Source organism: Diabrotica undecimpunctata, chromosome 3, assembly GCF_040954645.1.
Source record: "Diabrotica undecimpunctata isolate CICGRU chromosome 3, icDiaUnde3, whole genome shotgun sequence".
Taxonomy (NCBI): Eukaryota; Metazoa; Arthropoda; class Insecta; order Coleoptera; family Chrysomelidae; genus Diabrotica; species Diabrotica undecimpunctata.
In genome coordinates, this window is record NC_092805.1 from 83,273,076 (window position 1) to 83,287,755 (window position 14,680).

The 14,680-nt window shown below is 32.4% G+C and overlaps 1 protein-coding gene across 4 annotated transcripts in view; it reads right to left on the bottom strand.

The window, feature by feature from the left end:
* Positions 1–695: 695 nt before the first annotated feature.
* mxt (Eukaryotic translation initiation factor mextil) overlaps positions 696–14,680 on the bottom strand; it is a 70,852-nt gene continuing 56,867 nt past the window's right edge. For 3 of the 4 annotated variants that reach the window (XM_072526164.1, XM_072526162.1, XM_072526163.1), the window contains 2 exons: positions 11,858–12,063; positions 696–5,623 (listed from right to left, as the gene is read on the bottom strand). In XM_072526164.1, coding sequence (XP_072382265.1) covers positions 5,525–5,623; positions 11,858–12,063 — 305 coding nt within the window. In that variant the 3' untranslated portion in view covers positions 696–5,524. The remainder of the gene's footprint in view (positions 5,624–11,857; positions 12,064–14,680) is intronic. The other variant, XM_072526165.1, reaches the window with a different exon arrangement.

The following is a 14,680-nucleotide window of genomic DNA, read 5'->3' on the forward strand; positions in this document are numbered from 1 at the left end:
ATATTTCGTTGAAATCAGGTTGTTAAGAATCTTTTAAAAACAAAAATATACAGGGTGTTTCTTTAAAAATAAGGATTATGGACTATGCCAGATTTCCGTGGATCACACGGTACATTTAAATTTATGTTTAAAAAGCGCACATTTAAATTTAAAAGTTAACGTGTCCCAGAGTTTTTTTACTATTTTCTATAATAAGGACACAAACAATTTTATTCCATAAGTGGTTTTCACACTGCATGTAAAAACATTGGCAAACTTCTATATGATCTAGTTTTTGTTTTGCAAGATTTTAAAGCATTTCAATTTAAAAAAAAATAGATTGTAAAATTATTATGCGAAAACTATTAAATCGATTTTAATAAACTTGGTGGACCGAGTCTTGTTTCCCCCCTTTTTTGTATTGATTTTTTTTGCAGCAAAGGCAATAAATTAACATTTTTAACCAGTCGTATCTTATAAAAAATTAAATTATCGCTATTTTATTGCATTAGACTTTGCTCCACAATGAATCGTTTTAAAGTTATAAGCAAGTAATTTTTTTATTAATTTTTAAATATTTATATTTTTTTATAATATTCCCGACCTATTTGAGAGGGAGATTCGACAATTATTATTACTCACATCCAAATGTAGTCGTTTTTTCACAGAGATTCGCCCTCAATAAATTAATTGAATACATACAGTAAAAAACAATGTTTAAAAAATATTTTTATTGTAAGTATTTGTAACACATGAACAAAAAAAAACAAGCAATGAAATAAACAATACAAACAAATAAACACTGGGAAACTACTTGAACTTTTAAAAACAAAACTTTGCATTCAAACCTTTTCAAAATTTCGCAAGTAGCACTAACAATTTTAAAGCATTTACAACAAATATGTAAATAACATAGGTACATACAAAACAAATTCATAATAACACAACTACATGGGCGCTCATTAGATAAAGTGAGATTATATATATTTTTCACTTCGAATAGACCCTCCGATTTTAAGAAGAGATTTTTTACTAAAAAATATCATTATGAAATATTTTCCATATATATATATATATATATATATATATATATATATATATATATATATATATATATATATATATATATATATATAATTGTATATAGAGCAGTCATAAAATTCAGCTGCATGAATCTTTTATTGAGAAAATAGGTGAAAATCCTTTAAACTAACAGAAAAGCAACATATATTTTGTAAAAGAGCCATTCTTCTATAGTCCGTTGTACGTCAGCGAGATTTTTACTTCGTCACAGTACAAAATTTTAAATAAAATAACATCATAGATTTTTATCAATACCATAAAGCTTTGGGCAATATAGATAAAACATAAAACACTAAATAAGCAATTATTTTTTTATTTCTTAAAATTATTTGTGCTTAAAAATACTACTAAATTTTAATTTAATATCTACGATTGATTTTTATACATCTCTAGAGTCTTAAATGAACGAAAAACAGTTTCAGTCCTATCGTATACTTAAGAATAAAATAAAGTATACGAGATATGCGTACTTTTTTTAGCAATTACGACAATCTTGTCAAGTAGCAATTTATTTTGTATGTAAATTTAATAATACAAATGCTAAATTAAAATTCATTACTTTTGTAGTTACAATATTTCATCATGTACCTAACTCTGAAAACATAAACTAACATTACATTTTACTATTCCGATAATATGACAATACTGTGCGAAAATGACGTAAACTTGTATGACGTGCAACGGATTTAAGAGGAAACAACCAACAAAAGACCTAATCTAAAGCTGCACAACTTCAACTCGAAATTTGGACGGTAAATTATTTTTCATTTTTCTTTTAAATTCAATCCTAAGCCTGATCGAATCGTATCAGTTTTGAAATGGACACATTCAGATTAGAGGGGACAACCAATCCAGTACAAAAACATAGTTACTTTGCCCCCTTCCTTCAGAATAAGCTCTCACTACACGAAAATATATTTGAGTATAATTATTCGAGGAACAATACAACATGCAGATGACACCGTCGTTGTAATACATTGCTCAAGAACAAATTTTCTGCAGCCTTAGTCTCATAAATCTCTAGACCATTTCACTACTGCATTCACTGGTATTGCGTAACCAAATTAAACGGTGTAGACCTATATATATATATATATATATATATATATATATATATATATATATATATATATATATATGTGTTTGGGAAAGTATTTTTAGTATGCATTTAAATATTTTGATTTTAATACCTTTTATTATTTCATTAAAAATATGACCTTATTTAGAATACCCGAACACTTAAAATAAAACATTTAAAAGACAAACTTTTTGAGGTCTTATCTAAATTATTGCATTTCTTGAAATGGGAATGCATTTCGTATTTATGTAACAAAGCTAGGGCTGACAGCTTTATGTATATGTAGTTATGATTGTGTTTTATTTATTGTTTTATTTTACTTATGTTTTTAACTTCATACTTTTTAATTAAACTAGATTGTAATTTTAATTTGAGTTAATAAAAAAAAAACGAACTCGAGTGAGAAGCAGTGTACGGTAACGTGTGTAGTACTAGTGAAATGACCTGGAGGAAACACAACTCAGAAGCTCTGATGAACACTCCAAGAGGAGACTCGAAAGTCGGACTATCAGTTCTCCGTGAGAAACAAGACAACTTTAAAGAAAAATAAAAAAATAAACGAGAGATATGGATAGAAGAAATCCCCCAACAATGTAAGAAAAGTATAATCTGCCCTATTCATAAAAAAGGAGACAAACTGTTGTGTAAGAATTATAGAGGCATCTATGTACTTTGTTCGGGATACAAAATACTAACAAACATCATTAATCGACTACTGCAACCTCTCACGGAAAAAATCATCGGGGAATATCAAGCAGATATTCTACCATTGACCAACTATTTACAGTTAAACAAATACTAGCCAAAGCATGGAAATATAACATGGACGTTTACAATCTCATTGTAGATTTTAAACAAGCCTATGATTCAATAGATAGAACAATTCTACCTAATATATTGGAAGAATTTGGCATACCATCAAAATGAATACGACTAGTGCAAATGACAATGACAGAAACAGAGACACAGGTATGTATTCAGGGATAGATCACTGATGCGTTTACGATAACGCAAGGACTGAAACAAGGCGACGGACTGGCCCCAACGATTTTTAATCTTGTTCTTGAATATGTAATTAGATGGTTGACGGTGAGCGGAAATAACCTACTTACAAACAAATCTACCCAATTAGCAGCATACGCAGATGATATAAACATAATGAGCAGAACAGTGAATGCAACGGAAGAAACCTACGTTGAGTTGAAACAGAGTGCAGAAGCAGTAAGGCTAGCAATAAATACAAATAAAACAAAACTACTCATACAAACCAGATCAAATAGACCAGCGCAACAACACTTTATTGACGATATAGAACATGTGAATAGATTCACATACCTAGGAATGGATCTGGTTGCAAGCAATGAAGAAGAACCGGAAATAAATAGAAGGCTTATGCTGGCAAATAAAGCCTATTTCGCGATGGGACACATATTCAAATCGCGAGACGTACACTGAAACAAAACTCCGGGTCTATAAAACAATAATCAGGCCCATAGTAAGTTGTGGTTGTGAAACATGGGTGGTGACACAGAAATCTGCCAATGCATTAGATGTGAAAGAAAAATATTACGTAGGATACTGGGCCCAATAAGTGAAAACAACAACTGGCGAATTAGGTATAATAGAGAAATATACTAGCAATACAGCGAACCAACTCAGCACAATACACTAAATTGCAGAGATTACGGTGAGCAGGGCACGTGGTCCGCATGCATGAGAATAGAATCGCCAGAAAATTACTAAATACAAGAATGCAGGGAAAAAGACCTGTTGGAAGACCTAAAAAGAGATGGGAAGACGAAGTCGATCCGGATGCCAGGAACTGCATGGGAACGCGTTCATGGAAAAGAACAGTGGTAAATCGAAATGATTGGAGAAGCCTGTTGAAGGAGGCCAAGGCCCAATTTGGGCTGTAGTGTCATTGGATTGGATGGATGGAAAAATGGCGCCACAATGTCATTTGCATTTTGACCTGATTACAGATAACTCAAAATAAGTTATAATTCTAATAATAAACTACTAACCTGACGCTCATTCTAGCAATATACTAGATGGCATTGCACACGAATATCATACTGGATGTTAATTAGCTTCTGGGAAGAAAATCAACAACTAGAAACACAGTAAAAAACAATCAAAATTGTTTTCATTTGATTTCCATCAAAATATACCGTTTGTTAGCTAGCTTCCAGCTTTGTAAGAATAAAGAAGTATAGGCTAAGTCAGTGTATTTTCTTTCTCTTCACCTTTAACAAACTGATGGGGGGGTCAAAACAAGTTTGACATTGCAATCTTCGACTGCTAGGATGTTTTGGTTCACCTATTTTATAACAGCCCACGAGTTATAGAAATGAGCGGCCATGTATATTTCTAAATATCATCAACTATGTAAGTAGACTTATAGTAAATAAACTAGAAAATGTTAAATGTTAACAAAAAATTCTATACTGGGCGTTCCTTTTACCGAAAATTGTTAAAATTGCTTTGGGCTTTAGGAACGTCCAATATACTATTATTCTGACAATTATCACAAAAGAAAAAACCTATCTATTATTTCGAGACTAAATCTCTGTAAGTGCACAAAGTGATATCTACATATTAGGTATCACTCTGCTGACTCAAAAAAATCATAAGAATAATAAATAAAAGTCAGTCAAGTTATAAGTTGAAAAACCTAAAAAAAAATAACCACTAAAGCATATTTTCACTGGAGATATAAAAATATATAAACAAAATGTGAACGAAGGCGTTTGATAAGTAAAAGAAAACCGTTTGTGCCACTCTCAACTAACAAATTATACTGATACAACAAATCTAAAAGTTCGTAAAAATACAGTCAAATAAGTGTACGTATAAGATTTTACATAGGATTGAATGAAGGTCAAATGTTACTGACTCGCAACATTAGCCAGGAGCAAGGTAAAGAAGAAATAAAAGCATTTTATAATCGAATATTTGTGTACGATGCTTTGTTGGGGCCCTATAGGTGAAGACAGTGACACAATTATCTACTACGGTTTTAATTATTTTTGGTTTAGTCTAGTTTGATTACAATTTCCACTCTGGAAAATTCTGTTCTGTATTCGTTTAGTATCGCTAAATGTTAAAAAATTATGTGCTACCTAAATACTTCCTAAAATTATTATTATCTTCAAACGCCTTCAATTACATTTTCATTATTTTTTCTTAATTTTTCTTTCCCATTTTTTGGTCTCTACAAAGATTTCTACGTACTTATTAAACATTCGAAGTTATGACTATTCTTTTTAAACGTCACTCACTGAAAAATATACAAAATATAACCGGACGTTACAATATCCGCTATGTCTTTTTTTACGTTTTTATAATTTGTTTTCGTTTGAGCCTATAAAAGCTGGAGGGGTGTCAAACTTCGCTGGGGTCGATGCATTCGGCGCTAAGAACACCGGTCGGTTCCGTTGTTCTTGTGGACAGGTAGGTCTTGGCGTCGAAGTACTCAATGACCTAAAATAAACGTAGGATAGAATTAGAAAAATATACCCAGTGCCGATCAAATAAATCATAAATGATAAAGTAATTCAGCATTTCATATACCTACAATTCTTATTATTATTATGGATGTTTGCATAACTAACTATCAACTATATAAAAAAACTTTTTTATTGTTTTTCGATGGTATATTTATTAGAAAAAACAACCAGGCGATAAATGGAAGCACATTACACTACTAGACGTAAGTCGAAAATACCTCAAATTCGGTGGACAAAAGTGTAGGCGAACTAAAATTATATTTTCAACTCAGATTTTACCTGGTGTCTCGTGGTGGAAAATTTGTACCTCCCTAAAACTCGCCAAAGTAAGTGTTTTGAAAAAAATCCACAAACTCGTCGATTTTTATATCAAAGGGGACTAATTTTATTACATTTTATTCAAAAATAATCCTTGCAACTCTGTGATGAGGGTCACACTAAAACTTTAAAATGCGATTTGTCGGTAAATAATTAATTAAAAAAAAATAAAAACGGCTACTTTCTTTGCGACAATGTATGTACCAGAGTGTGCCACTGAAAACAGTCCCCCTGATATTTTGCAATATGCATTCATCATCGTCCAACCTTCTGCGTCCAAAGTTGAACATCATCAATCAGCCAATCCCGTCCACTGCTGGACATAGGCCTCCCTCAGTTCTTTCCAGTGTTCTGTACACTGGGCCGCTTGTAGCCAGTTTCCCGCTACTCTTTTTATGTCGTCGGTCCATCTAGTCGGTGGTCGTCCTCGGCTTCTTTTATAATTTCTGGGCCTCCATTCCATAATTCGTCTTGTCCATCGTCCATCTTGTGTTCTGGCTAAGTGTCCTGCCCAGTTCCACTTAAGTCTCGTGGTTCTTTCGATGACGTCTTGAACTCCTGATCTTTGCCTGATTTGTCGGTTTGTTATGTGGTCTCGGAGGCTCACATTCAGCATTGCACGAATTGAATCAAGTTGAACATAGACCTCCCCTAATATCTTCCAGTTCTGTCGGTCTTAAGCTTCCTGCAGACAATTCCTAGCGATTTTTTGACATCGTCTGTCTATGGTGTAGGTGGTCTACCTTTGCTTCTTCTGTCTTCTCGTGGTCTTCACCCTGTAATTTTTTGGCTCCACCTCCCGTCATTCATTTTGGCCACATGTCCCGCCCAGTTCCATTTCAGTCATGTTATGCGCTCTATGACATCTGCGACGCCTGTCCTTCTTATCTGCTCGTTTCTAACCTTGTCTCTGCTATTCAGTCCCAGTAGCACTATTCCATTTTTCTTTGGGCCACTCTGAGTTTGGTTGCTGTGGCCTGGTCATGACTGGAAGCAAAAATTTATCGAACGTCTTCTTTTTCAAATAATTTGGCATGTTGCTCTTGAAGATGTCTAATAGAGCTCCATACGCGGCCCATGCTAAAGTGATTCCTCTTTGTAGTTCAGCGGTTTGGTTGTCCCTGGCAATTTTGATTTCATAACCTAGGTATTTGTATTTATGAACTAATGCTATTTCGTTGCAGCCGACTTTTGGATTTTCGCTTGGTGTCAGATGTCATGTATTGTCTCTTTCCAAAATTTATGTTCAAACCAACCTCCTTACCGGCGGCACATAACTTGGTAAATATAGTTCCAATCTCCTTTAAGATATCTGTTATCAGACTTATGTCGCCCGCAAATCGTAGGTCTGAGAGCATTTCTTCGTCCACATTGATTCCTTTGGAGTCCCACTCCAATTGTTTGAAAGCATGTTCCAGAAATGCCGTAAAGAGTTTAGGAGATAAAGTATCTTCTTGTCTGATTCCGCTTTTGATTCTTATATATTTTGTATCTTTGTGTAATCTTACGGCCATGGTTTCACTATTGTATACGTTTCCGATCAGTTTGGAGTACTGATAATCTATACAACTTTCCTCCAACGCTCTCATTACGCTGTTAAATTCTATCGAATCGAATACGTTTCGAAAGTCTACTAACACCAGGATCAATGATCGGTTGTATTCGGTGGATTTTTATATAATCTCTTTATTCAGAGTGGGTGATCGTTAGCCCAAAAGTGTTTACTAAAACCTGCCTGCTCCCTAGGTTGGTAAAGATCTAAGTTTCTTTCTAGTCTATTTGATATTCTTTTTGTGAATAACTTGTAGAGGTGGTTTAACAGGCTTATGGGTCGGTAACGGTGGAGGTATGTTGGATCGCTCTTTTTGTGTAATAAAATGGTAAGCGCACTGTGCCATTTTGTATGTGTTTTATTTTGATGCAGGCATAATTTGAACAGTTCCTTTACATTCTTTAAAAGCCTGTCTCCGCCAATCTTGGCGGCTTCTATAATATTATTTTCTCTCGGAGCTTTATTTCTTTTCATTTTCTTCAGTGCGTTCCTTATTTCATCTGTTGATATATCATATATCAATTCCGATCCTTGGTCGACTAATCTTTTTCCTGAATTTTATAACTTTTCTGTTGGTTACTCATACGTATATATGTAATATACATTAGATTTTGTAAAAATTCGAAATAGTTTGATTTCTTTGCGGGATTGATTTGAACAAACAGATATCTGTTGGTTGTCAACCCCTTCCCTTTCAGTTCCTCCTCCTCCTCAATCTTTTCTCCTTATTAAGGATGTAGTGGCGTCATGTAATTTGTTGGACTATTTCTGTCCAATTATCTCTCTCCTGTGCGTGTTGTTTTGCTTCGGAGAATGAGTAACCAGTCATCTCCTTTATTTGGTCCCACCATCGTACTGGAGATCTTCCTCTGGATCTTTTACCCGCTACGTTACCTTCAACTATCATTCGCTCCATGCCTTCTCTTCTTTTAGTTATATGTCCAAAATATCTCAGTATATTTTGGTTGATAGTTGTGATAAGTCTAGTTTTTATGTAAAGTTTTGCTAGAATTGAGTTATTTGTGCGATGAGCTGTCCATGGTATGACCCACATTTCAAATGCCATTATATGCTTTGAATCGGCTTATTGTGTAAATTTCTGAAGCATAGGTGGTGACAGGAAATATCAATGCTTTATCAAGGCGTAATTTTATGTTTTTTGTGATGTCAGTGTTCTTCCAAATTTTTGTGAGTTTGACTGTTGCCGATCTGACAATTGTGATGCGTCGACGGATCTCATCTTCGCATCCTCCACTGTTAGTAATAACGGAGCCTGAGTAATTAAATTGCCTGACCACTTCGTAACCTGCCATGAGTCTTATCTCTGCCGGGTTGTTTCTGATTCTATCACTTTGGTTTTCTGTATATGTATTTTCAAACCATATTGCGTACTCACCGTCTCTAGCCTATTCATAATTTGTTCCAGTTCTTCTGGCGATGACGCCAATATAACAGTGTCATCAGCATAACGTAGCTCCACTTGCCACTCCTCAAAAACTTGAAGCATAATATGTTTACTATACATATTGAATAGGATAGGGCATATTATGCATCCCTATCAAACTCTAGATTTTAATTTGAAGTTTTTCGAAACCACATTATTAACTCTTATAGCAGTAATATTTACACATAGTTTTTGTAATAAATAGATTAGATGTTCTGGTATACCCATTTCTCTAAATATATGTCACATTTTATCCCATTTTACGACATCGAATGCCGTGGAATAGTCAACAAAGCGTAAATATGTTTCTATGTTAAACTCTCGAGATATTTCGATAATTTGAAAAATATTAAGAATATGTTCCCTTGGTCTTCTACCTGGGCCGAATCCGCATTGTTCTTGGGGAATTTGTGGTAAGAGAATTGATTTTAGTCTTTCATTGATGATGGTTAGAAGTACTTTGCTCGCGTGTGATTAATGCTACTGTACGGTAATTATATATATATATATATATATATATATATATATATATATATATATATATATATATATAATTTCTGGTATTCCAGATCTCATTGCAAATTCTAAGCATTACTTCCGTTCCTAATTCTCTCATTTCTTTGAGTGTTTCAGCTGTTATTCCATATTCTCCTTCTGCTTTCCTGAATTTTAGCTTTTTAATTGCCGCCTCAATTTCTGATTTCAATATTTGAGGTACTTTTTTTATAACTTCTTTTCTCTGTATTATTATCGGAGTCGTTGTTAAAGAATAGTATTTCCCAATATTGTTTCCACACCTCTGCGATACCGTCTGGGTCTGCGGTTTGAATTTTCTCGCTAGATACTTGTCTTTTGAGAAAAGTTCTCTAGATTCTTGGCGGTCAGCATGTTTCCCTATCTATACGCATATGTTTTTAATATAATTATTTTTGTCTCTTCTGCACAAGTCTTTTAGAGTTGTATTTATGGTGCATATCTCCATTTCTTTTTGTTTTGACTTTGATGTGCCGTTTCTAAGTTTTCGTCTTTCACTATTTAAATGGGAATAAGCCACAATTAAAGGTTAAAGTACATTTATTGAACAAACAGTAATTTTTTTTTGAAGAAAAAAAAAATTGTTTAATTTACTAATGTTTGTATTTTGAGAACGATTTCCGAAGTGGAAATTGAAACGTCAGTAAACGTATTTTAACCTTTAATTGTGGCTTATTCCCATTTAAATAGTAATTACTTTAAAATGCCACAAGAAAATAGCTTCAAAACAATATTTTCGTCTTTCTTTTACAAGATTGAGAGTCTCTTCAGTCATCCGATGTTTTTTCCTAGCTGTTTTGTCTTTGGGATTAGTATTGTTGATGGCTTCAGTGATCCATTTCTTTGTGCATTCCCACGTTTTGTCAGGGTCCCCGGTACTCACTGGTAGGTCAGCTTCTGCTAATGCTTCTCTAAACTTTTCCGGGTGTTTTGGAATCAATTTTTGTCTTGTATTTGTGATTATTTTACTGTGTAACTTAATGCGAAAGTTTGCTTGTAACATTTTGTGGTTGGAACCACAGTCTGCAGCTGGTTTTGTCTTCACGTTGATTATTGAGCTCATTCATCGTTTAGTGACAAAAATATAATCTATTGGATTCTTGTATCGTCCTCCAGGCGAAGACCATGTTAATAATCTCCGCGATTGGTGTTTCAACATTGTGTTTACTATACTAAGATCCACCATCATTATCATCATGCAACCTCTTCTGTCCACTTCTGGACATAGGTCTCTCCCATTTTTCGCCACTCTTCACGGTTCTGTGATAGGATCCATATCGATGGCAATTTGAAGGAGCCGTTCACCTCGTTCATTTCGCTTGCCTAAGCATTGCTCACATATCGTTCCTTTCAAATGGTCATCTATTTTACCTTTTCTTATTTTTGCATTCCAATCTCCTATTATTATCATTGGTTCTTTCAGTTCCATCATCCCTTAATTTTCAATAGGGCATGTGTGACACATCATTAGGGAGGTATTTCGAATTAACTGCATTTTTGTGAAAAAGTATTAATTTACTGAAAGTGACACCTCCTAGTAAAAAATTAAACGCAACGCCTATGTTTCGCCAATGTGTTAAAATTTTTTCGTCACAACAAAAACTACAGATATCCTAAAGAATGGGAAAAACGGAAGAACTATTTAACCTAGTTAACGAAAGTAAAATTAAGTATTTTTGAATTCATCCTTGAAGGGAAAAGCGGTAGACTAGGATCAGGAAGACTACGCAATTCCTGCCTAACAGATATACTACAGGGGAAAAGAAAAATATTGATAGAGTTGTTTAGCTAAACAGAAGGCAATATTGGGCTAAATCTAATTATCAAAGTTTTAATGGATACAGAATCTTAAGAAGAAGAATCATTTATTAGAATTCCAATTATTTACAACCATAAATTTAAATATGATGAACAAGATTTTCCCGAAGATATTTTACACAGTTAAAACTTAACCACCAATTAAATCACCTAATTGAAATTATATCTTCAAAATTTCGAGTTGTTCTTAGAAGTTACTACAGAAAATATACTAAAAAAATAGAGAAAATAAATTGATATTATTGAAAAAATGGTATTGGTATATATAAGACGAACTTAAAATCGATTGTGATTTATCTTAAACTTTGTAGTTTTTTAAAAAGGATATAAAATGATATTTTCATCAAGTTATTCAAATTAAAAAAGTGAGCAAAACAAAAATTTTATATTTTTTAATTTTTAATTATGATTTGAATGATATTTTTGGTTACTTTCAGCCAAAGAGTTATTACCATTCCATAAAAACTCAAAATAAAACCACTCCTAGAATTGATCAATTAGATATAGTTAATCACAACAAAAAACATTAATAGTCTACTTACGTTTCTCATAAGCAAAGGGTACTCCTTACATATTCTCTCCCATTCGCTCGGTTGCGTGAGACACATCGGAGACATAGCCAAGTGCGCCAAGAACTCAATGGAATATGTTACGGGTTTGGAAGAGACATCTTCTTTGTCGATGCTGTTAGATTTACCCTTGAGCATCTCCTCGACAGAGAGGCGAGGTTTGCGCAGTTTTATCTTATCTAGCGGTAGAAAGAGGATGCATATTAACCTCTAAGAAATACAGTAGGGAACGTGGATCTTTACTAAGGCGTCATAACGCTTGTCGAGATATAATACTTACTTTTTATCTAGATCAAGATCATTGTCTCTCAGATGTGACAAAAAAGGACAAACACTAGTTACAGTATGTTTTTAAGCAAATGTTGTTTTAATGAACGTGTGCAGACTCCTTACATCGAAAAGATGTGTCAATACAAAATATACAAAACAAATCTAACTTACTATTACAATGGACTACCTAAGCTCTGACGTCACAATAGGCGGGGTTTTTAAAAACCTCTCCAAACATTTCTAATTTGTGTGAAATTTGTTCCATAAAAAGTTGAAAATATTGGTTTTTTAATTTTTTGAAAAATAAATAAGGACTTTTGGTTAAGAACCTTCATTCTGTGCGATTGGTATTATTTGTTGTTCGTGAATTTGTGTTGTAAGAATATCAAAGTGTTAAAATATTTACTATGAATGTTCATATTTTAAGGTTAAATTTTACTGTTTGATTAAAACTTTAATTGTTTTTTACTATATTTCAAAGTATTTTGTTGTTATTTTTATAGAGATTGATTCAAAATTAATCAATAAATCATTGAATCTATTTACGAAGTTAAAAAATATTTAAATTATTGTTTCATTCTTTTTGAAGTGTTCGTGATTTTATCCCCTAAAAGACTAAATATATTCGTTTTCTCGTAGTTTAATTAGTTAATAGTAGTTTTGTTGTCATGACTGAAAAAATCAGTAATTCTGGATATCTTCAACACATGTTTACTAGCCATCATATGCACAGATCTAAAAAATAAACTCAAAAACTATTGCAACATTTAAAAAACGTTTTTTTAAACCCTCATTAGGGCAATTTGTAGAAAGTTTTCCACAGAATGTTATATTACAACTTAAACTACGAGAAAATGCATATCTTTAGTCATTTACAGGATAAAATCACTATCAACGAAAAAGGAATAAAACATTAATTTAAATATTTTTTAACTTCGTAAATAAATTCAATGATTTATTGAATTATTTTGAAATAACCCTGATAAAAACAACAACGAAATACCTTGAAATACAGTAACAAAATAATTTTAATCAAGCAATACCATAACCTTAAAACATGAACATTCATAGTAAATATCTTAATACTTTGATATTTTTACCTCACAAATTCACGAACATAAAATAATGCCAATCGCACAGAATGAACGTTCATAACCAAAAGTCCTTATTTATACTTCAAACATTAAAAAGACACAATATTTCCAACTTCTTATGGGACAAATACACACAAATTAGAAATGTTTGGAAAGATTTTTAAAATCGCCGCCCATTGTAAAGTCAGACTTTGTTAGTCCATTTAATGACATTTAATTTTTAATTTATATTATGACAATGCGTATATTAATTTATTATTGCAACATTTTTGTATTCCAAAGTACCTTTGGAAAAGTAAAAAGGAAAGGAAATTTCAAATTGTACTGCACATTTTTTTTATTGAATTTATATATTCAATAAATGGATCCAAAGTGGAAACGAAATTTTTAAAATAGTGTTATTTTACACAGAGTTTGTAATTTTTAAACCGACGATGTTCTCTCGACATTTTGTATAGTTTAGGTGATGACGCATGGGTAAAGATACGCAGTCCTAACTGTATATTAAGATAAACTAACATGGAATAAACGTTTGATGTTCAAACAAACGTTTGATGTGTAAACTCATTGATTTCACGTAAAAATCTTATATAGGGATTTGAAAGTTCTAAAAAGAATATGACGGATAGCTGATGACAAATTATTGAGCAGCTGATTTTGCTTTATTTTTTTTTAATCATAAAAAGTTGTAGATTCTAAACAGTTCTATGATTTGCGAGTTTCTAAATTAAAATATGAAAACGATTGACCGAGAAAACACAACTTTGTTTTTTCAATGGTTAAATAACTGTCAATTCAATTGTCAAATAATTGTAAAGTTAAACTTTATAATTAAAAGTTCTATTAGTTTTTAATATTTAGTGAAGATAAAATTGTAAGTAATAGTCAAATTACAGCACTACAGCATTAGTTAAATTAACTTAACAGTCGAGTACGGTCTTTCAAGAGATACAATTGACTTCGTATATTAAACAAGCTTAACTATGATATTTAGAAAAGCCTTTTGGTGTTCGATATTTTAAACAAAATGCCTAAAAACGTTAAAAGTGATACACCAGATAGAGGAAAAATAATATAGATCAGAACAATACAGGAATTATGGTTACAGACGAATAAAGTATTAAAAAAAGACCCCGTTTAATTGATAAGGTAGACACAGATAATTTAAAAAAATCAATTTATAATCAGGAGTAAGACAAATATTATTTCTACCTAAAAGCCGATCAATTTTTATTCTTCAACGGATGCTGATCCATATTATGCCTTTGTACAGAATACCTACTGTAGTTATTATTGGTAAATTTCATAGGATTGGCACCGTAAGGTGGAAATTAAATGCTGCCCCAGAAATTAAAGAATAATATTGTAAATATGGATATTGTAGGTATAAATACAGTATTGCCCAAAATAAACAGAACTGAAACTGAAACAT